The sequence below is a fragment of the Lygodium microphyllum genome, unplaced genomic scaffold, assembly GCF_053477565.2.
Source record: "Lygodium microphyllum isolate KBCC unplaced genomic scaffold, Lygodium_microphyllum_v1.1.10 scaffold_44, whole genome shotgun sequence".
NCBI lineage: Eukaryota > Viridiplantae > Streptophyta > Polypodiopsida > Schizaeales > Lygodiaceae > Lygodium > Lygodium microphyllum.
The window spans coordinates 1,082,216-1,106,606 of NW_028229527.1; the positions used below are offsets into that span (position 1 = coordinate 1,082,216).

General features: G+C 37.9%; 1 protein-coding gene and 1 non-coding gene across 2 annotated transcripts; both read left to right on the forward strand.

Annotated features, from left to right (window-relative positions):
• Positions 1–2,678: 2,678 nt before the first annotated feature.
• Positions 2,679–2,827, forward strand: LOC148008937 (5.8S ribosomal RNA). The gene has a single exon (XR_015689883.1). It is a non-coding gene; the product is annotated as a 5.8S ribosomal RNA (ribosomal RNA).
• A 14,391-nt stretch (positions 2,828–17,218) lies between these two features.
• LOC148008938 (histone H3.2) lies at positions 17,219–18,165 on the forward strand. The gene has a single exon (XM_087673879.1). The coding sequence runs from the start codon at positions 17,302–17,304 to the stop codon at positions 17,710–17,712; it is 411 nt and encodes a 136-aa protein (XP_087530005.1). The 5' UTR covers positions 17,219–17,301; the 3' UTR covers positions 17,713–18,165.
• Positions 18,166–24,391: the final 6,226 nt, after the last annotated feature.

The following is a 24,391-nucleotide window of genomic DNA, read 5'->3' on the forward strand; positions in this document are numbered from 1 at the left end:
AGTGATGACACCAATCATGGGATCCAGCCTTAAAAGTCACCCTATGAGGTAGGAATTTAAACTTAACTTTGCATTATTGCTCTTTTATATCTACCTTGACTAAAATTGCAAATGAAGTTGAGGGGTCATTAGAGACTTGTTTACCCTTATTGTTAATCTTGTTATCATCTTGCTTGGGTCAATTCTCTTCATAATACTTTTTGTCGCTACACTTCTTGTAAAGAGGCATATAGTTCTAATTTTTGTGTGCACTTGGACAATACGTAGCCATGTTCCCTTCATGTTGGCATCAATAACAAATTATTGGTCCTCTAGGCCATTGTTGTGCATTCTACCCCATTGTATTATGGAATTTTTTATTATTTCTCCTAAAATGATAAATTTTTCAATGATTCCAATCACTATTATAAGTATTTCAGGGCATTGGAGATCTTCCTTGGATAGGCAAACCTCATAGCCTAAACGGCTGGGTAGGCGATTCAATCTTGTAAGTAGTATTATCCATGTCCATGTAATTGTACTTTTTCTGCATTGCTTGTGCTTCTTTCTAATCCTAACCTATCTTATGCCAACAATTTGTACCCAAATGCCCTATCTTTAGGCAAAAGGTACGTAATGGTGGATAGTCTAGCACTAACCTTGAGGGAGTTGTACATTCAATAGCCACATGACCATACCCATGGCAATTACCACACCATATATTTAATCTAGGTGGATTGGTAGTCAAACTACTTGAAGGTCATTATATATTGGTGGCTTGCATTGTTATTGAATAAATTTCTTTTAATGGTGCTTGGACTGCATCCATTATCTTCTCTTTTAATTTTCCAAGAGACATTGTGATTATGTTTACTACTTTGGCTTCATCTAGTGTAGACTAAGTCTAGGGCACCAATGGCATTCCTATCTGCATCATATAGGCTAAAATCAAAGTATAAGGATTCAAAGGTACCTTTGGCACATTAGAACTTGTAGTTAGATTTAATGGAATGGTCACATAGGACAAGTTCTTGGGCACTCCACTTGAACTACGAGGATAATCCATCCAAGGCTCCTTGAATAAGTCCTTCTATTGTTGTTGAGTAAGCTGCACTTCTTTCCACCATCTAGCATGGCTTTTTGCTTCTACCAATGTAGCAGGCTTACATGATAATGCACATCTAGCTTAAGACCATCTACAAATTTTTGCTTTTGGGTTGGCTTGGGATTCATCTTTCATATGATTGTTTCTGTATGTTCAATATAATGTTTAACACTCTCAATTGTCCCTTGAGATAAATAATCCAATTGAAGAGCTAACCGATCTTGGACCCTTGTCATCAAAAAATTTCTATGAATGGTAGGGCAGCATAAATTCCCTTATATTGATTACTTAAGTTGTTGTACCATCTCATTACTTCATCTAAATATCGCTAGAAGGATATGAAGCTTCCAATCGGCATCCATTGTCTTGTTTGCTACATATATTACTTCAAACCTTTGTATATATGCATTGGGATCATTGTTCCAAAGACCTCCAAATTGGGTAAAATAGTCTTACAAGATTGCGAGCTATGATTTCCCTAAATAAGTTCCTTTGTCCAAAATCTCGAGTAAGGTCAACCCATGCTAGTTCCTTGGGCTCTTTAAATAGGGATCTTAACCCCAAGTTAGTCACATCTTAAAATGGTTCTCATGGGAAACTCTAAATAAGGATCGTAATCCTAGATCTAATGCTCGTTCTATCCATGGAGCCTCCATTGGTTCATTAAATAACTATTTTAAACCGAAAGTAGACTCTAAGTCCCAAATAGTAGAGGATTTGTCAATGCATATTGTAGCATTAATCTCACTTTTAGATCTTCACTTGCTAAATTCTCCCTTTAGTTAGGCTATCCATACTTCCTCTCGAGGGTGCTTTGTCAAATTGGATTTCGGGTCCAATAGGTTCTTCGTTTGAACTAGATGTTGCATCTATACCACCCAAGTCTACTAACATGTTGACTATTTCGAGTTTCTCCAATAACCAAGCCTCTTGCTTTGCATAGTTGCTTGTTCCCTTGCTCATTGATCTTGAGCTGCATTTTGTTGTTTCCTTCTCTCCTCCAAACTCATACACAATCTAACTCCTTCCTATCTCACACTAACTTAAATTGGACATAGATTACTATCATCTCCATAGCTTCATTTTCCTTATAGATTATTTCTTAAGCTTCCATGCTTAAGGTTTTCACTATAGCATGAGTACTCAATAACTTAAGAAAGGATGGCAATTTTTTATTCACTGTTTCAGAACAGTTGCTATAACCCTAACTCTAGATCAATAATTGTTCGATGTCCACACATAAATGTTGCCCAAAGTACCTATCACCATCAAGAAAATCCATATCCCTTGCCCAATTTAATATTTACCATTAACAATCTTGGGGAAATTTTAAAAAAAGTAGTCTATTAAAAAAGAGACTTCACATTCGCTTCGGGGTCGTCTCGCGACTGTGCGGGTGGAGGAGGAAGGAGGGATGCCTTCGACCTCTCTCCCTTGCTTGGGGCGATCCCCCTCCGTCGTGCTCATTCGGGCACGCCGCTACCTTGATAAACCCTTTGCCCCTCCCCGCACGCGGGGGTGGTAGGAGGAACTTGATAAACCTTGTCTTGTCTGAGATTCCTCCCCTTGGGAGGATCGAAAAACAAAACGCAACGACTCTCAACAATGGATATCTTGGCTCTTGCAACGATGAAGAACGCAACAAAATGCGATATGTAGTGTGAATTGCAGAATTCCGCGAATCATCGAGTCTTTGAACGCAACTTGCGCCCGCGGCTCGTCCAAGGGCATGCCTGCTCGTCCAAGGGCAATTGGTCTTGCCATTTAACTAGATAAGGCTATTTTTAAGCTAATAATGCGAGTTATCTTCCATGAGACCTTGTTGTAATTTCTGAAAAATATGGTTGATCTCTTCATCCAAAAGATAAGCCTCCTGTAGTTCTTCAATCCAATCACTATATAGCTCAGTCATTGCTGAAACTTTGCAAGCCCACATACAAGAAAGAGAATTAGCCACTATATTGCCTTTACCCCTCATATGAGTGATGTCAAAAGCATAATTTTGTAGTATAGCTACCCACCTACGTTGCTTAGGAGTAAGATAAGATCAAGTAAGGAAATACTTAAGGACCCTATGATCACTTTGAACTCTAAATCGCTTGCCATACAAATAATGGTTCCACTTCTTTATTGCATGCAAGATAGGCAACATCTCTTGGTCATAAACATTCATGGTCATCTCTATGTTTGTAAGCTTATGGATTTCAAAGGCAATCACTCTCCATGCTCCTACAACAAAGCAGTCCCAATGCCTTGGCCACTAGCACCACACTGTATTGTAAACTCATTCGAAAAATCCGAGCATACTAGAATAGGAGCGGAAATAAGGGGTTTCTTTAATTGGTTGAAGCTACTATCAGTAAGAGCATCCCAAAAGAAAGCTTTCTTCTTCATCCTATCAGTCAAAGGAGCTACAATAGTTGCATAATGCTTGATGAATCAATGATAAAATGAAGATAGACCAAGAAATCTTCTAAGAGAAGTAGTAGCAATAGGTATTGGCCAATCTTTAATACACTGCACCTTCTTGGGGTCAGCTTGTATCCCTTTTTCACTGACAATATGTCCCAAGTATTCCACTTCAATTTGCATGAAAGAGCATTTATTTTCCTTAGCAAAGAGTCTATGATGTCTCAATACATCAAAACCCTTCCTCATGTGTGATAGGTTGCCCTAAAGGGTCTTACTATAAATCAGAATGTCATCAAAGAAGACTAAGATAAACTGAAAGAGGAAATGCTACAAAATCTTGTTCATCAGACTCTCGAAGGTAGCTAGAGCATTTGTAAGCCCAAAGGGATCACTAGGAAATGATAGAGCCCTCGATAAATCCTAAAAGCAGTCTTGATCTCATCACCTCACGCATACAGATCTGATGATACCCTAACCTCAAATCAATCTTCGTAAAGAATCTAGCCCCCTTAAGCTCATCTAGTAAATCATCAATCATGGGTATTGGATACCTATTCTTCACTATGATCTTGTTAAGATACTGGAGATGCATAGGGTGAAGAACTAGGTTCAATGAATCCTATCTCAAGAAGTTCCTTGATTTTCTTGACTACTTCCTCTTGCTCACACTTGGATAATCTATAGGGTGGCTTATTGATTGGCTTTGAGTTGGGCTCCAAATCAATAGGATAATCTACTACTCTCTTGGGAGGCAATGAAGTAGGCACCTCAAACAAATCCCTATACTCCTCAAGAGGAGCTTTCAAGGCTGGATGACTTGCTGAATTTATGGACTAATCTTCAATCTCTTTATTCAAATGCAAAACAAATATCTGTGAATGCCTCTTGTACTCCCTTTTGAGTTGTTGAATGGTAATAAGCTAAAACTATGATCTACTAGGGATTTCCTATAAATGGATGAGCTATCCATCAAAGACAAACTCCATATACAACTATGAGAAATCCATAGTGATTTTGCCTAATGTCATATCAACCAATCACAACCAAGTACAAATATCTATAGGCCCCATTTCCAAGGTAACCAGGTTTGCTTTTGCTTCAAAATTTTCAGCCAGTTGTAAAGAAACCAGTGGACATATTTGTGTGCTAATTTTTTATTCACCATTGGCCACTTGAACTCTTATGGGCTGCTATAAGTCAGTGGAAAGACAATTCAGCTTGTCCATAATGGACTTATTCACAAAACTATTGTACTGCCACTATCTATCAAAATGAACATAGCCGTCCCAGGAATGTTACCCTTCATACAGAGTGTATTAGGGCTCTTAGAACTTGTCCAAGAATCCATGGAAATGGAACAACTAGTGGTAGCAAGTGGCTCATGATAAATCCCACCTAGGTCAAAAGGAACACTCCCACCCGGATCAAAAGGAAAAGAGTCGGCTGGATCATAATAGTACTCTTGCCCAACTTCTTCCTCAAAATCCCACCTAGGTCAAAAGGAACACTCCCACCTGGATCAAAAGGAAAAGAGTCGACCGGATCATAATAGTACTCTTGCCCAACTTCTTCCTCAAGATCATCATTTTCAGCATTAGGTGCTATTGCATTAGCCTCATCAATATCATATTCAGAATCCTCAAAGACTAACATACTATGAACCTTGGCTTTTGCATTTTTGTATACACACTTTGTGGCATGATCAAGTGTATACTTTTCCCCACACTTGAAGCATAAACCCTTTTCCTTTCTTTCTTTGTAGAGGTCCATAGGAATAGACTTGGGATTCTGAAATAGATTTAGGCTTGTTGTCCCCTTGTTTGAAGTCAAATCTAGGACTCTTTGTTGTCTTGGAATTACTTTGATGTCTTGAAGCATTGAACAATGGATAAGTTGGCACCCTTAAACCTCCACTTGGCGCATGATTACTGCCATAAACATGACCAACTTGTTCATGTTTTAAAACAGTCCTTGACTATCCATAACAAGGATGAAATGAGGACTCCTTTCTATATTTCCTTCCATGGCACTCTGCAAGCTCAATAGCTTTGAAAAGAGAGGTAGGCCATGACATCAATTGATAAGGATGGCTCTAAGCCATACATGTACTTGTGGACCTTAGTCTCATCACTTATGCTCTCTACATACATGGTCAGATTGAGGAATTGATTGGTATACTCTCTTACACTTAGGACTCTTTGCTCTAAACCATACCATCTCCATGCCAATTTCTCTTTTTCAAGAGGGGAGACAAAGACTTCAGCCATAAGTGACTTAAAATCTTCCCAATTCTCTACAAGTATGTTTTTCTTTTTAATATACCTCCACCAAGTATGCCCAAATCCCTCCAAATGCAAATAAGAAAAATGAGTCTTCATATCATTAGTTTTAGGAAATATGTCAAAGTAAGATTCCAATTTAGAGGTCCACTCCTCTAGATCAGATGGTGAAGATGATTGACCATTGAACTTGGCCAAAATGAGCTTATCGTTCAGCTCTCTTTCATGGAAGGGTTGTTGTCCTAAAATAGACTGGTCATGAGCATTAGGCATTGAACCCCCAAAATGTGATGGAACTCTCCCAATAGGTGGTTGAGAACTAGTATGAAACCTTTCCGTTGTTAGAGTACCTCTACGAAGTTGGGTATTCAACCCAAAAGCTTGGGAGTTGGCACCATTCAAACTGCTTAAATAGTCATCGTGTCTTTGTGAAGTCTCACCTACTTCATATTGGCTATTTGGGATACCCCTTCGTCCAATGATTCCATGACATTGACCATTTTGGTTAGGTGGCTGAAGTGGGACTGAGGGCTCACTATTTGAATAAGCTTTCTCCTTTGCTTCTTTAGATCCCATTTGCATTTGCATCCATTGGGAGAATTAAGTCATTATTTGAGCATTAGATTCTACTAACTTATCAATAGAATCCTTTGTTTGAGTAGTTTAATCCATTAATTTCTCAATAGAAGACTTTGTTTGATTAGTAGAAGACAAGACCATCTACTCCACTCTTGATAATAGGTCCTCATGACATTGGGCATGTCTACTTTCATGAGCACACAAGGTATTACTAAGTGCATTGATTTCTCCATGCACTTGGGGCTCTTTAGGACTCTCTTGGGGTATATTCTCCAGCATAGAATCTATGATTTACTGTGCATAATCATCCTGGGCCTTACTTTTGCCTTTATGCCCTACCATAATAGTGTAGTCTTGCAATACCTCCTATAAGAAAAATGGCTATTACTAGAGCTATGAAGCTTCAATTCAAAAAAAATTGATTCAAATTGAAGCCAAGGATGCCCTCTTTAAGATGAGCTATAGCACACTATAATAGGTTTAGGACATAAAATTATGCAATTCAATCTTTGAATTTGAACTATCCAAGCCTACACCCTGTTTCAACCAGTGAATGCCCTGTTTCCACCTGTAAGGTAAAATAGTAGTTCCAAATGTCTACCAAACCTTGTAGGCAGTTGAGTAGGACTTGTGGGCACCTTGTAGTACATGCACATGTATCTTAGTATGAAGTTTGTACCTGTAAGGGCCTGTAAATACCCTGTAGTGTCCTATAAAGTTCTTGTTTTGCTCTTGAAGGTACTTGAGCCTTTGAGAACACTTCAATCTTCAATTCTCCACTCACTGTACATGTTTGAGGGATAAAATGGTAGCACAGGCTCCCTACACGGGTTGTGAATCACCGGGAGGTGGGCAAAGTTCCCTCTGGGTCAGTTGGTTGCACCCCCTTCAAAATCTTTGATAGTGAGGGAGGGTCACCTCTCTTTTGTCCCACTACCTCCCCTAACATCCACCTTTTTCCTTGGTGGGTATACCAACATAGTAGTAGCATGCTATTCTAATCAATCAACATGAAATGTATGTCTGAAATATTCATTCAGCCCTTTCATGAAATGCAATTGGATGGAAATTTTGAAAGATTGGATAGGAAGAGGGTCTTACCAATGCAATTCAGTGACTCACTGATTGCTAGCACTTACCCTTTTTACTTTATTTCAAGCTTGGATAAAAGAATTCAGCAAATCAAGTCAAGGTTATGCATCAAACTTTGTAAATGATATCTATGATGAAATATGATTGAATCAATGTTGAAATTCAATGAAATGGGCTCTAATTAATAGGAAGAGCACTAATCTCTGATCTATTGATCAATTCAGAGAAGTAATTGATCAATAATCTCTCATCAACAAGTGAAAAATCATAAGCAAGTGGATTATTGAGAGATTTCAGAGATTAAGCAAGAAAGACACATTGATTAAGCATGAAGAAGATAGTTAATGTTAGCTCCAATCCAAATAATGGAAGAATCCTCCATAATCCACCATGAATCCATCATAAGGCTTGAAATATCGATAAAATTAGTCCATAAGCTTCAATATGATCAAATCCATGAAGAATCAATGCCTTAAGCTTGCTTGAATACTTGAATACCAAAGATTTAAGCCTCTTGAAGGAAAGCCCCAAAATAAACCTTCAATATGAGCTCTAAGATCCTCAATGAGCTAAAATCCTTGCGATGTCTTCAATCTTGGAGTCCATTCAGCTTTAAAATGATACTAGAGAAGCCTTGGAGGTCAAGAAGATCTAGAGATTGAATAAATTTGAGCTTCCAGGTCTGTGACTATGGCTACCATACTGTGTTTTAGGGTTTTCAACAAACAAGATGAAGATCATAGCTTCAATCTTGTTGAAAGTTGCTGAAGGTATGCCTTACTGAATACTTCAATGTTATGCAACCAAACTGTAGAAGATATACAACAGAGGAAGAAGAAGATTAGAGTAGGAAATTTAGCACAATTTTGCGGTGCATTTTTCGGGTAGTTTGCTACTCCCTTATAACTACATAAGATGCCTAACCATGGTACTCAATCTGTAGTCCAAGACTTGAGGAATCATTGCCCCATGGTTTACCTCAGAGAAATGGTCAGTAGAGATGAAACTTGAAAGATTTCTTGGCAGCCATCATTGAAGCTTTAGCCAAAAGCTTGTAAGAGAGAGAAAGAGAAGCTCCACTTGAAAAGTAACCACAGTTTAACTCCCAGTGAAGCCTAGTTAACTCCCATTTAACTATTTACCTCCAAATTGCATGAAAATTTGATGATGACCTGCTATTTTAGCCTTCCACCGCCATATCTAACCTTGAAGATCTCACCTTGAAATCTCCAGATATAGTCTCCTGCTAATTGTAGATGGTTTGCAAACCTCTGCTAGTCACTGTCTTTGTCAAGTACCTGTAGTACTTGTTTGAAATTGGTTTTTAGGAAGAAAATTAGGTTGAAATAGAAGGAAAAATGAATCAAAGATCAATGCTTTGATACCACTTGCAAGAAGTGAACTGGAGAGAGAGAAGACTACAAAAGAGTTAGGAGTGCAGAAGAGAGAGAAATAGAGTGACAAGGAGAGATAAATACTAGAAATGGAGAGAGAACGACAGGAAAGAGAAAGAAGCCATTGAAGCTCAGAGCAAGGTGAAGAGAAAAAGGACATTAATGTATTAATGTGTCAAAAAGATGAGAAAAATTACATGTCCTCTCCTTTTATATCAATGTTAGTGTGACATGGCATCAATATTATTTACACACTAAATCCTTATTCTTCCAACTTCTTACACTTACCCCTATGCCACTTTTTTATGTCTTTCACATATGAATTTCAAATAACCAAAAAATATTTAATATTTAAAATATATTATTATTATTATTATTTATTAATAAAATCATATGATAAAGTGTATGACCCACTCTAGACTTTCCTAGCCCTTTTATCCCAGTGTGAACACATTGTAGCACAACAAATAAATAACTACTTGTTCTTGTTTCAATTATTTAAGTGTTTAATTTAACTAGAAAATTTTATTTTATTTTTTATGAGCTTATTAAAATATAATGAAACCATAGAAAAGCAAAATTATACTTTAAAAATCTAGCTTTTTCATTTTAAAAAATAGTAAGTAGATTCTTTAAAAATAAAGAAAAATTAAAAAGGTTTTCTTCAATCTCTTAAATACTAAGAAAATATAAAATTTACCTATTGTACATTTTTTAAAATTCTATACATTTTAAAAGATTTTTTAATTCCTAATTTAATGCGTCTTTCTTATTTTTTTCATTTTCAAACATTTCAAACAAGATCTAAAGATCATATCAAATATAAGTGATGCACAATTAGGTTTCAATGCATAAATTAAAAATATCAAACATAGTAAATTGAGAGTTTTCCATATTCTTAATTAATTATAAAATGACGTACTTACTTGCTAATTTTGGGATTTGTAGTTGCATCTTTGAAGATACGTCTCCATAGTCCAACAATGGAAATTGGTCTACCAACTTGGTCCCTCAACACTTCCTCCCCTTATTACCCGCTGTGAGTCTCTCACTTTGCTTGAACCGTTTGAATTCCCCAGGTATGAATCAATCTTTGTGGTTCTTTAAATTGAATCTTTAAGCTGAAGGTTTGAAAGAAGAAAAGAAACATTATGTTCTTCTCTAATCTATTGTATCCACAATTGGCACCATGAATGTGTGACTTGAGGCTACACCTGGACGAGGGACTGAGAGAGAAATGATGGAGATTGAAATGAGGGTGAAGGAAATGATTAAGAGGTTGATAACAATGATAATCATGAAGACAATGGTGATGAATCGTGATGATGAGGCCAATGATGATGGCGAGGGTGAGGATTATGATGATGCAATGTTGATCTTTTCTCTCCCTCCCCTAAACATTCACATGCCCTCTATCTCTCCCTTCTCTATCATCCCAAAAAACATGGCTAATGGCCCCCCTCATCCAACAATATCTTTTTTTCCTCCTTTTATTTCATTTCCTTTTCTTTAAAACCTTTAACCTTCAAATTTTACGATTCTCCCCCCTTCCTTATCATACACTATCCCCTCGATGTCTCATTTATACAGATACTACAAATGGACTATGAACAAAGGTAATTTGTGAAGATAGTCTATTATTACAATCTGTGTAATTGTCTTAGACCCTTAAAAAATAGTCTGATTGCAACTCATCATTTAAGGGAACCTTATTGTCCTTTGTATAGGCATGAAACTTAGGGATCTTTACTATGGCCAGCTAACTCGTAAGTGCAACCTCCCCTCTTGAGAGAGTCCCCCAATAAAAAATTCCACAATTGTTATTTGGCCTGTGATTTTAGCTTTATTCCTTCCTTTCCCAACTCTAAATTTGGCAACATTATATTCATATTTCCCACCTTCTTTCCTTGCTAGATTGTAGAGATGCATCCTTCGAAGGCAACAAGTACAACTGTATCTGCATGGAATCAATTTGAAATTATGGTAATCATGTGTTGTGTTTATACAAATTTGTTGAAAATTCTTGTAATGTTCGGCACATTTTTATGGGTTGTCAAGAAGACGAAGTATAAGACCATACAAATCAAATGAAAGAAGACTAAGATACATGACTTGCAATCATCGCAATATGGCTTTCCCCTAAGATTTTGTGTTTTTTGAGTTTTGTGTTTTTAATGTTTTTATTTGATTTGTTTTTGCATTTTCGTTCTATGTTTTCTTTTGTGAGTTCAATACACCTCAAAGCTAGTCTTGGATTCTTACTTTCTTGGGCTTAAGAGGAAGATGCAGAGTGTTGAGAGATAAAGCGAGAGATTTTCATCAAAGTGAGTTGCAACTTGTAGAAGAATAGAAGTTCATGTCCAATGTCCTAGTTATTGTGCATTTAGCTCAGCTTGTTTTTTCCTTCCACAACTCCTTATCTTAACCTGACGATGGACATTTCAAAGTATGCAAGATGCAAACATAGTCAATCGATCCCCCTGGCCAATTAGGAATCAAAATGTTGAGGCAAACACACAACAATCAAAATGAGAACTCAACGATTGCACTATCCCATGTCTCATCAATGGAATCAAAATGTTGAGGCAAACATACAACAATCAGGACATTGGATGGACTTTTATTCTTTCAAAAGCTATAACTCACTTTGGCGACAACCTCTCACCTTGTCTCTCAACACTCCACTCTAACTAACCACATATCATTCTCTTTATACCAAAAAATCAAGAATACAATACTAGCTTTAAGATGTAGTGAACTCACCTATCTTACCTTCTTGCATTGTAGTCCAAAAGCTTAAAGGCTGGAAGATGGTTCCATGATCTAAGCAACACAATCCAATCACATCGCTACTTTGCATCCACTATCAAACACGCCAAAAAGCTGAGAAGTTAATAGAGAAGAAGAAGAGAAAGAAGGTAATGTAGAGCTTCACCTTCCCTCACACCCTTGCTTAACACACATGTCACTCACTCTCAAAAATAGAAGCGAGATGATAGAATGAAAGCAAAGAATAGAAAGCTTCAATAGTTGCACTAACAAAGCTTTCGTAGCATGAATGCACCAAAAAGGGTAAATACAATTGAGACTTCCCATCTTGTATAGACCAAAATTAGGGTTAAGATTGGGTCGCTTCTCTTAGGTGGTTCCCCACTTTAGCGTTAGGGTTTGCGTCCCTTTTGTGTTCAGGGTTTCCACCACTATGAATTAGAGTTTACACCCTTCTTTGGGCGTTCTATCTATTTTTTGGGCTCTAGGTCAGTCCTTCCTTGATTAGAGTTTACACCCTTTCTTTAGGCATTCTATCTACTTTTTGGGCTCTAGTTCAGTCCTTCCTTGAAGGGTGCTTGATCCTTAAACTAAATAGACCTAGTCTACACCAATACAGTCACAAACAGATGTGTGCAACCCATGCAGTAGTTGCAGGTGCAAGAAATACAATGCAAGTGATAATATAATGTGCACGGGCTTGGTGAGCCTATCTCTCACACAATAATACTTCCATGATAATATGATGTCCAAGAAGTACATAAAATAACAAAGTACCACAAAATAATAAAAGTCCTCAAACAATAGTAATCCACCAAAAAATAGTATGCCTTGACCTACCAAGAATGTCATTGACTTTAGCTTTTTCCAAATACTATTAACATGAGCTTCCCTAATATTCAAGCTCCTTTATAAAAGGCAATTATAGAGTAGCAAGTATATGCATCCAATCTTACTCATCTTTGAGGCATGTAATGTAGTTTGTGAGAGGCTATTGAGCAAGAGGACAATTGGCATCGCCTTACAAAATGCTAGAGATTGCATCCAGGTCAACTAGGAATGTTTTTAATGTCTTCATTTCTATTTGTACTATATCTTTCCTATTTTTGAGAAAGACTAGACCATTTTCCTAGACCTCAATGAGTTATTTGTTATGCATCCAAGGATGTCCAAGCAACAAGTCATTATCAACCCCTTTCATGACAATGAATTCTTCACATACTCGCAGATGCAACAAATTAAGTGATATAGTTGATCAAAAGTTCCACTTTCTTAGGACCTTTTTAAACAACATTCACTTGTCAATATTAGTTGGTGTCATCCTTTGAGACACCATCCTTGCCCATAATAACTCTTTCAAGCATGTATGCTCATTTTTTTGCTATCACATAAGTATGCTTACACACACACACACACACACTCTCTCTCTCTCTCTCTCTCTCTCTCTCTCTCTCTCTCTCTCTCTCTCTCTCTCTCTCTCTCTCTCTCTCTCTCTTGATGCTTTTTCTCTTTCTTTTTTTGTTTCCCTCTCCCCTCCCTCTCCCTCTCCCCCTCCCCCCCACACACTCTCTCTCCAACTTTGCCCCCTATTGCACTACCACCATTGCACCACTCCACTTCATTGCTATAGTTTGCACCAATTGCTTTCGAGTGCGAGCTCCCTCTATGAGCCTAAATTCTAGTGCTTCTCCTCTAATGACCTAGATTAGCCACAAATATGATACTCAACCACTTGCTATCACCATCATCCAATTGTTTGTGTTGAGAATAAGGCACCCTCTGTCCACTGTAAGTTAGCCCCCATAGGAACATACTATCACCTTGCAACCCTGTTGATGACACACTTTCAATTGTATACTTGCATGGATGGAGAGAGAGAGAGAGAGAGAGAGAGAGAGAATTATGTCATCCTCACATGTACCCTTCCTCACCTTCACCATTGGGCATTGTTCCCTAGGTGCGAGGAAGTTCAACTTGGGCAATTGGTAAGCATATACAAATGTCTAATTGTGATCCTTAGTTAGATGTATTGATATTTGTAATGTCAAGGACACAAATGGAGGCAACTTCGAGTTGTTAGAAGGAAGGGAGACCATTAGGGGAACAATCAACCTAGTCTTTTGTCTATTTTGCATCTCTCCACAACCAACAATGGTTGGGAATTGTGGATCTATGAAGCATATCTTTTCCAAGGAGTCACCTCCTTGATTATCATAGCCGCCATGTTTAACGATTGCATAGGAAGCAAATCTTTTCCAAGCAATCATATCCTTGATTATTAGAGCCACCATGTCTAACTATTGCAATATGGGATATTACAGCCTTCATAGAAGCTCCTCCCGTCAACCCTTGACAAAGCTCCAGCCATTTCCAACAACACCTTATGGAGCAAAGTAGCAATCCCCATAGGAATTTGAGATAGGGCTGATGTCTTTGGGGATATCAACAAGACACCACAAGAATAGTTGGAGCAAGAATAACCTAGCATTAATGCCAACATATATATGGCTTTAGATTTCTATGGAATCAAGTGACAATATTCTAACTTTTTTCTTGAATGAGTATTGGATAGCTAGGCTTCGGAGCCTCTATTAGTGCATTTGGCTAGTTGATCATGTAATGTGGGAGAAAGGAATAAAGGTTTTAATAAGGATTCAAATGCACAAAATTAGAATGATGATGACCTAGAGAAGTGTTAAGCTTGCAACATACAATGTTAAAGGAATTAGTGGAGTGATAAAAAGAGGGTTGTTGTGGAAATGGACACTACATGAAGTTCTTGATGTGATTATATTGAAGGAACATAAAATTCGTAGTAGGAGTGGAGACATTTTCTCTCATGGTAGCTACAGTTCCTTCCTCTTTGAGGGGAGATTGGTGGAAAGCTTGGATATGCCATTATTGTCGAGATTGTAAGAGCTCCTTTTTTTCTCAAGATTCACTCCCTGGATGGAAGGGTCTTAGTAGTGAGTATTTCATGGGATGATGGCACTCTTGATATGGTTGATATCTCATGGCTATAATGATACATGTTTAATAAAAACTTCATGGTAGAGGTTGTGGAACTTAGATGTAGACAAAGCATTGGTAGCATAAGACTTAAAAATGGACTTGAATGACTTTGATACCTCTTCATAGGTGGCCAAGGTTTGCAGCGAGGAACAAGAAGCATGGAAAGGTTTGTCTAGTCAATTGTCGCCAATTGATTTATTGATTTTCTATAGATGAATGAGGGGTTATTGACCCATAATTCTTTGATATTTCCTTGCTATTGGGCTAAAGTTGATAGCACCCCCAATCTAGGATGATGCTAGGAAACATTTTCCATTGCAACACGAAGCTATCTGGTAGTTGGGGACTAGAAGAAGTTGATATTTTATTGACTCAAGTGCTGTTGGAAGTGCATGCATAAGGCCGTATACATCATTTGCTAGTGTATTGGAGGAAGATATTAATTAGAGGTACTCTTGTTAGCAAAAGGCTTGCGATGCACTTAAAGAACAATGTTTATTAGCCATGGGATTTTTAGCCACCATTAGTGCAAATGCTCTAAAGAAGAGGCAGTTTGTTGGGCCAAAAGAGGGGTACATAGGATAAAGCATTGGTTTGCTACTATGAAAGAGGCATTCTTATAGCGATTGATGGGATTAGAACCTAGAATTTAAGCATAGCCTTCAAGCCTTCATGGAAAATTGTGGTTGTCCTAATCAAACAACTTGATGCTAGAAAGGGCAAGCAATTTCATACTTTTTGGAAGCAATTTTGGAAATGACAAGATAGTGTCATTGGGTCTAAATACCATTAGAACTTTAGCATTCTAGGAGATTTGGAAGTTTAGAATCCATGTGTTTTTTTGAAGGCTTAGTTTGGAAGCTCGTTGGCATAAAGCCAAAAGTCTTTGCATGGTGGTTGTGGTATACTTCTAGTTTGCTAGGTAACTTAAGTCAAGAGGAGTTAGTTAAGTTGAGCACATTGCTTTACTAGTAACTCCAAAGTTTTGGTTTGGTAGATTGTGGTAAAAACTCTCAAACACAATAATATTCTATGCTTACCAATGCGAATGGCTCATGTTACACATGCTCATTGCAGTGAGTGGCTCATAACGTTGCGTGTGGGTCATTTAATGTGTCTCTTTATTGCAAGTTGTTTTCAACATATTGCGTGTGGGTCATTTAATGTGTCTCTTTATTGCAAGTTGTTTTCAACATAGGATGGCTCATAATGTTGTGTGTAGTGAATGGCTCATAACGTTATGTGTGGGCCATTTAATGTGTCTCTTTATTGTGGGTTGTTTTCAACATATGATTGTCTCTAGAAATGAACCAAATTGTGACATAGCTTGCATTTTTAAAAAGATAACACATGAATAAAATGTGAAATCTCAGGGCATGCTCCTATCATTCAAATTTCAAACATAAAACATCTCCGCTTTATGTTATGATTTGGATAGATCTACTTATCTTAGGGTAGAGGCGCCAAGAGAGTGGCACCACCTTCGAGATTGGTGTGAATGAATTTTGGTTAACTTTAGCTATTACAAAGTCATGGAGATGGAGGGAAGTTGTAAAATTGTTGTTGCCTTAGTTGATGATAGCTATTGTAGGCTTACTTTATTTATTTAAAAAAAAGTTAGCTTAATATTCGTGAGCAAGAAGAAGGACAAAATGATTGCAAGTAGGAATCAATCATAACCCATGCACATGAGGAACACAAAGACTAATATGTGGGAATTTTTTGAGGTGGCGGCACCTTTTTTGTAGCCTCGTTAATCTGTTGCCTACTACTACTGAGAAAAAGCTTGTTCAACCATTGTACTAGTAAATCTCAAAAGCTTGGGTGATGTGTCTCCACCCAATTGGAGGATTAGGAAATAAAGCGTTCAATTTTGCACTTGTGAGAGTAGAAGATGAAGTAAGGGTGGTTACACATAGCCTCGGGATTCTACTTACACACTAAATTTAGCCCATATGTTTCACCAGAATAGGCTTGATCCATTGGTATTGAGATTGTAGTGTGTAGTGATTGGTAGATGTTCGATTCCCGTGAGTCATCAAGCTCCCTTTTTGAACAGATGTGTTGTCTTCTTGTGTGTTGGGTGCGCCCGAATTTTAGGATAGGGGAGATCCCCCGCCCATTAAAATGTTTGCCAACCGCGAATATAAGATCCAATTACCCTGTGACACGTAGTGTGGCGGACACCTCTTTTTCCACCTCTTGTCGGTGTGTAACCAGCCTAAGTAGCATGTGTGCAAACATTGAACTTGTGAGGGTAAACTTGGTCTACGAGACTCATATCACCACACACTTATGTGGAATTCATGTGTGTGGTGGGTGTATCACAAGCTGTATTTCAAAAAACGACCCAGCAAGTGGCATAACTGGAATCGTACCACGAAAGGTGTCATGATTCATCTTTTTGAACACTATTGGCCCGACTACCCTATTTAAATTTCAAAATACGAAACGCCTTCCTTGACCGATATGTCTTAATGAAAATTTCAAAATTCAAAATTCAAAATTCCAAAAACGGAAGGCGGGGAAATTTGGGACGAGGGTGGTATAAAGACATGGGTGTAGCAAAGGGATGAATTTGTGTCTGTGCAAGCAATTTCTCGTAGCAGCCACATACACACACATACATATACATACACTCACACACGCTCTCTCTCTCTCTCTCTCTCTCTCAGAGCCAATGGCACGCACGAAGCAGACAGCCCGCAAGTCCACTGGGGGGAAGGCCCCCAGGAAGCAGCTGGCCACGAAGGCGGCTCGCAAGTCCGCCCCCGCCACTGGCGGCGTGAAGAAGCCCCACCGCTTCCGGCCGGGCACCGTGGCCCTTCGGGAGATCCGCAAATACCAGAAGAGCACGGAGCTGCTCATCCGGAAGCTGCCCTTCCAGCGGCTGGTCCGCGAGATCGCCCAGGACTTCAAGACCGACCTCCGCTTCCAGAGCTCCGCCGTGCTCGCCCTCCAGGAAGCTGCCGAGGCCTACCTCGTCGGCCTCTTCGAGGACACCAACCTCTGCGCCATCCACGCCAAGCGTGTCACCATCATGCCCAAAGACATCCAGCTCGCCCGCCGCATCCGAGGGGAGCGTGCCTAGGCCTGCACTTCTCTCGCATCCCCAAACGGTGTATCTTTACACCACCATTCTCTGCCGAATCTGTCTCTCTGTGCGTTGCTCTGCGGTGTGTGGAGTAGAGTTGTGACTAGGGCGTAAGTAGCTACTTTAGCCATGTAGTGATAGAAAGTGTATCGATAAGAGATAAGATTGCTAAGGGCTAGAGATCAGAACAAATTATGGTTCACTAGAACTTCATTTCCAATGCATGGTAGTATGTTTTCACCAATGTGCAATGAGTGATGTAGTAGATGGAGTTTTAGTTTGAACATGTTTGAGTATTTGCCAAGAGGGGTAGAGCCTTGATTTTAGTAGATATGAACATGTGATTGTTGGGTGGCTTTTCAAGTTGTTGGACTACACCTTAGTTGATGTATGCAGGATTATTTAGATGCATACCTACTAATGAAGAGTTGCATCCGAGTGTACATATGTGTACCCATGTCTCTCTCACTTGTCTTTATTTTCTTATGTCATGCTATTATATCATAGATATTGGTTGTACACTTGAAACGTTGAACATGGTATTAAAAGTTTATTGGATTCTCTTCACCTTCATCTCCATCTCCACCTCCACATCCTTAATCCTCTCCATAGCATCTAGCCTCACCTTCATTTTAGATTTATGTACCATAGCTTTTGTTGGATCTACATAGGCCTATCCTTTTAATATTATGCTCACCTTTTTAAGGTGTATATTTGATTTTAAGGTGATTATAAGAACCTTAATATTTTTAATAACATTGAATAGTATACTTAATCTTTTGAGAAAAATCAAGGTTAAGCTACTATCACTTTTGCTAGATTGTAAGATTTGCTTATCTTTATCAAGCCATATATCTTCACATAAGCTTACCCTCTTATTAATATATTATCCATATCTAAATTTAAGGTGATTATAAAAACCTTGTCATTTTTAATAACATTGAATAATATACTTATCTAAGAAAAATCAAGGTTAGGCTATCATAGCTTTTTACATTGAATAATATACTTATCTAAGAAAAATCAAGGTTAGGCTATCATAGCTTTTTATTAGATTGCAAGATGTATCTATCTTTATCAAGCCACTTATCTTTATAGAAGCTTACTCTTTTATTAAGATATAATGTTATATTTTTAGGGTGTATATTTAATTTCAAGGTGTTATAAGAACTTAATCATTTTTAATAATATTGGATATTATATCTAACCTTAAAAAAGAATCAAAGTGTATTGAAGTGGCTCTTGTAAAGGTATATCAAAGTCAACTCATATGTGTGTATATATTAGGCATTTTATAATCATGTGCTCCTTTGATTCTACACTTTGTAGTTCACATAGCTTGTATAACCTTGTCTCTCTTGCTTATCTACTCCATGCATTTGTCTTGATCAATAAAGTGTGTGATTGAGTTTGAAGTCATATAATACTTTATCTAAATACCATTAAGAGTAAATTGGTTATGTATGGATGTGTGTGTGCCTTTGCTTGTATGTAGGATTTTCAACATGAAGGATAGATATATATATTGTAATAAGCAAGTTTACCATTTGCTCCCTTGCTTTGATGTTTTGCTTGATATGCTTGTAAGAGGTTTGATTGAAATGTATCCATGTAAATATCTTTGGATGCCATATCTAGATATTTATCCATTTTCCATCTTTTAAACCATTTTTGCATATCTAGTATTTATCATGTTGAAAGCACTTTACTTTTCCACGTTTTCTATAGGTGTGTGCTAGCATTTTATGTTTATTTGGGGAGTCTATTATCATCCATTTGATATACTTGGGTTGTATATCTCAGTACTTGGATTAGATTAGATAGATATATGTTTATCTTTATGTATATAGATTAGATAGATATATTCATTTGCTTAGAGTGCTTTTATAACTTAGATTAGATTAGATATATAGAATGATTGAAGCTTTGATATGTTGGGGTATTTTTCTCTTTCTCTCTTTTTGTCACACACACACACACACACACACACACACACACACACACACATTTAGGTGGCTTTAGTGTGGCTTTCTCATTGTTTTTTTTCTCTCTTATTTTTCTCTCATATATATACAGATACACTTTTTTATCTCATTATTTTTCATGTTTTTTTTTCTCCTCTTCTTTGTCATGTTGGGATGCTTTTCATAGTTTGGTTTTGCAATCAATGTATATATGTCTTTCTCTCGTTATTGTGAGTTGGTAGGTTATTATAAGTCATCTTATAATATAGTCTTATGGGATTGGCACCAATAAGTATTTAAAGACTTGGGATACCTTTTTATGCAGGACATGCTATTTTCTCTTAAGAATATATAGACATATATGAATGAACATCCATTGATAGGTCCTTAGGCAATGCTTGGCTGACCCTTGGTGAGTGCCATGTGTGCATGATAGCATTCATGCATAGCATACATACATTCTTTTATGCATTTAGGGTTTGTGGTTGTGAATGTGTTTATCACTTATGTATTGAATAGCTTTGAGATTTATTTGTTGTGTGATTTATGTTTTCTTTAAAGTTTGATGCATCCATGTAACAAAACGAAGCTACGGGAGGTATTCTCGACGTAGTGCTTTTGACTCTATTGAATGTAGTGGATTTAGTTGAATTAAATAAAATGGCAACGACATCATCACTTTGATGCTTGCTAGCTTGGAGCCATTCGTATGGGTATGAAAGATAATTGCTTTAATTATGTTTGCATCAAAGTGCTATATATATTTTTAGAGATGATCATTTATATATTTCATTGCATTCAACGCATGGGCTTTAATAAAATAAATGTGTGAAAAATGAAAGAGGTGGCAAGGGGACAAGGGACACATGTTGCTAAATGTACAAGAGCTACAAAGATTCGGAGAAACATAAGGGCTACTTCAAGTGCTTTGGGCTTTAAAAATCTTGAGGCTAGGATAAATGAGTCGATGGAAATGCAGACCGGTTTATGTGCGCATGTTGATCGTGCACTTGCCATGTACTCAATGGAGTTACATGAACATGCTAAAGGTATGAGCAACGATAGGTTGATAGGCTCAGGGCTCGGAAAGGGATTTTAGATCATGGTAGACCCATTCTTAGGGATATTGAAAACCTACCTCTTCATCAGGAGATTCTAAGTGGTCATCATGAACTAGGCCAACCACAATTTGGACTTGGCTAATGGTTTGCCATCAACGGATAGAACCATTAGGGGATTTTAAGTCATGTGGATTTGACAAATGCTTTGCCATCGGTGGGTGGTTGCAATGGTCTTAAGCATGTGATTATCGAGCCACATGTTATTAATGTTTCAATGTTTAAGTGCCAGAATGGGAAAAATCATAATGAAGTGGTTTGTGAGAGTGTGTCTCGCCATGTTGACAATGTAAATGGGGATAGTGAGCCAGTTGAACATCATGTTAGTATAGATTTGGCTATGATACATGTTGATCGTGTTGTGCTTGATATTTTTACATCAATAGATGATTGTGATTTTGGGAATCACCACAGTGTGGAAAACTTCGTGGTTAATGAGTTATGTGTTCATAATATTACTATTTTTGATCCCCAAAATGGTGGATTGTGCTCCATTTTACATGCTTTGTCTACAACGGATGTTCATCCACCAACATCGGTACTGCTATTTCAAGAGCTGGATGTGCATTCCATGGGAAGTCTTTTTGAAATGTGTGAGAGGTGTTTAGCTAGGTTGTGGAGATGCGAGACTTGGGTGCAAGGGTCGATTTTGTTTGGAAGGCACTGTTGTTAAAATGGAAAAGTAATGTTGTTACCATTGCAACGTCCACAATAGCCATTGCATGATTTGTTGCATGGTATGCATCCTCAAAGTAGAATATTTAAAAATAACATACGAGTATACAACAATGCTATTGCATTTGTATCACTCGGACCTAATGTTGACAAGCTACTTATTGTCGGGAATGGTTACACCTTTAGAGTGCATGGCTCTATGTTTATCATCGTATAGGTACTTTGCTTCCTAATGTGCAACATCAAGAAAGTCCAAGATTTGCACAACTCAAGCTTGAGTTGCTTAATTGGTTGGGGGTTATGCATGATTTATTATCAAATTTGCTAGGGGAGCTTCAATGTATGATGTATTGACACAACATATATGCACATGCCTTTAGGGTTTGCAACTGCAAAATAATATCATGCAAGAACTAAGACCGAGTATTTTTGGTGTTTAAAGAATCAACGAATAGTACTCTACTCCTGCAACAACTAAGGTTGCAGCTATCATGTCGGGATATGGTGACAAGGATACTCTTGATCATCGGGATATTCATGTTTACACTTAGGGTGGTCGACGTGTTGCTATTTCAAACTTGCATAGAGCATATATGCCAATGTTATATGTCCTCCTTTTTCCTATGGGAGATGATGGTAGGCATGTAAAGGTTCCCTATAGTAATGTCAGTGTTCATGTTAACATATATGAATTGTCCAATGAAATTGTGTTACCCAAATGCAATTTTATGCATTTCGTCTTCAGGTGTGCAAAGATACTTAGATGTGCATATTGCGCAGTGGTTGGCTATTGCAACAATTTATTGTTGATGCTTATTGTAGTATAAAGTAGTGTAGGTTAACTTGGTATCGTCGGAATCAATCAATGTTGTGCTTGGAGGCCTACAAAGGCTTGGTAGACATGGTGGGGGAAAACGATAATGGATCAATGCAGATTGTTGGTGCCTTTGTTGGCAAGAGGATAGTTTTACTGTCGTCATTCATGGGTGGGCCAAGGAACATGTATCAATTATATCAGGATGCCATGGCTATAGTGTGATGCAAGGAAAAACTTGACCTTTTTATAACAATGACATGCAATCCAAAGTGGTTGGAGATAACTAATGCTTTGTTTCTTGGGCAAAGTGCTCATGACCATCTAGATTGACTGCTCGGGTGTTTCATAAAAAACATGCTGATCTAATATACATGTTGTTGCGGAAGGACCTCTTTGGAAAGGTTACAGGCAATGCTACTGTGATTGAATTCCAAAAGAGGGGGATACCACATTCTCATACTTTGCTAATTTTAGAGTCGTCTTTCAAACCTTTTTGAAGCATGTCTATGATAGATTGGTTTGTGTTGAGTTGCCAGATAGAGTTAAGTTTCTAGTCTTATTTGAGACAATTCCAAAGTGCAACATTCATGCCCTGTCAGAGGATTGAACCCCAAGAGTCCTTGTATGGATAAGGGTAGATGTACTTAAGACTACATGCAAAAATTAGTCGACATGACAACGGTTGATAGTTCTAGCTATCCCATTTATCGAAGATGAGATGATGGAAACTCTGTGATCATAAATGGTAATGTTATTGATAATCAATGGATTGTTCCATATAATTCTTTCTCGAGTAAGAAATAAAATGCACACATAAATGTGGAGGTGTGCTCAATAGTTGTGGCTATTAAGTATTTGTTTAAGTATGTGTACAAGGGGCATGACCATGCAACTGTCACATTTTCTGTTGGGGTTGATTCAACACTGAATGGTGACGATGTTCACAAGGTGGACAAGATTCAAAGTTATTTGGATGCACGATATATTTCTACCTCTGAGGCATGTTGGCGGATCTATGATTATGCATTACATGATGAAAAGCGTGATATACAGTGTTTGCAGGTTCACTTACCTGGTGAGAACTATGTGGTGTTTCAAGATACATATAGTATACTTGATGTTGTGCAGAATGAAGACCTCCAGAAAACTACTCTTACTGAATGGTTTGTGTGCAACCACATTCATCCAGAGGCTAGGGCTATTCGCTCTCAAGACTTTCCAGTGTATTGGGTGTGGAATGCATGACATAAGATGTGGACTAGGAGGAAGAGTGGGAATACATGTGGTTGGATGTATTTTGTGGCACGTACCTGTGGTAAGCTCTACTATTTACAAATGCTTTTAACAGAGTGTTGGGGATGTACTTCTTTTGAAGAATTGCGTACTGTTGATAATGTGATCTATGATACTTTTAGGGATGCTTGCAATGCAAGGGGCATGTTGGAGGGTGATGATGAATATGTTGTGTGCTTGGAAGAAGCTGCCTCTGTACAAATCAGTGCTCAACTCCATACTTTGTTTGTTGCAATTTTGGTCTTTTGTGAGCTAGCTCGGCCTGGCCATCTATAGGAAAGATTTTTGGTGCCAATGGTAGAGGATATCATGTATAGATTATAGCTACAGCACGTGCATGCCTCTCTTGGCGTTCTACAGTGTGAGGCATCTAACATGGATTTGTTATATATGCAAGACCTTTTACGCCATGTAAGGTGAAGACTCTAATTTTGATGGGTTGCCTGAACCTCATCAACCAAACTCACAACTGCATTCTAACCCTCTTTTGCAAGATGAATATGCATATAACACATTGAAACAACACATGGTTTCTGAATCCATGGAGGAAATGTTGAATGTGGAACAAAGAATTGCCTTTAGTGCAGTTATGGATGCTGTTGACATAGATATTGGGGATGCATTCTTTTTGGATGGTCCTAGTGGGTCTGGGAAGACTTTAATGTATAAATGTTTACTTGCAAAGGTGCACAGTGGTGGCCGTATAGCATTGGAAATAGCATAATGTGGCATTGTTGCCTTACTATTTTACTAGGTGGTCGTACAGCTTACTTACGGTTTAAAATCCCAGTAGAATTAAATAATCGATC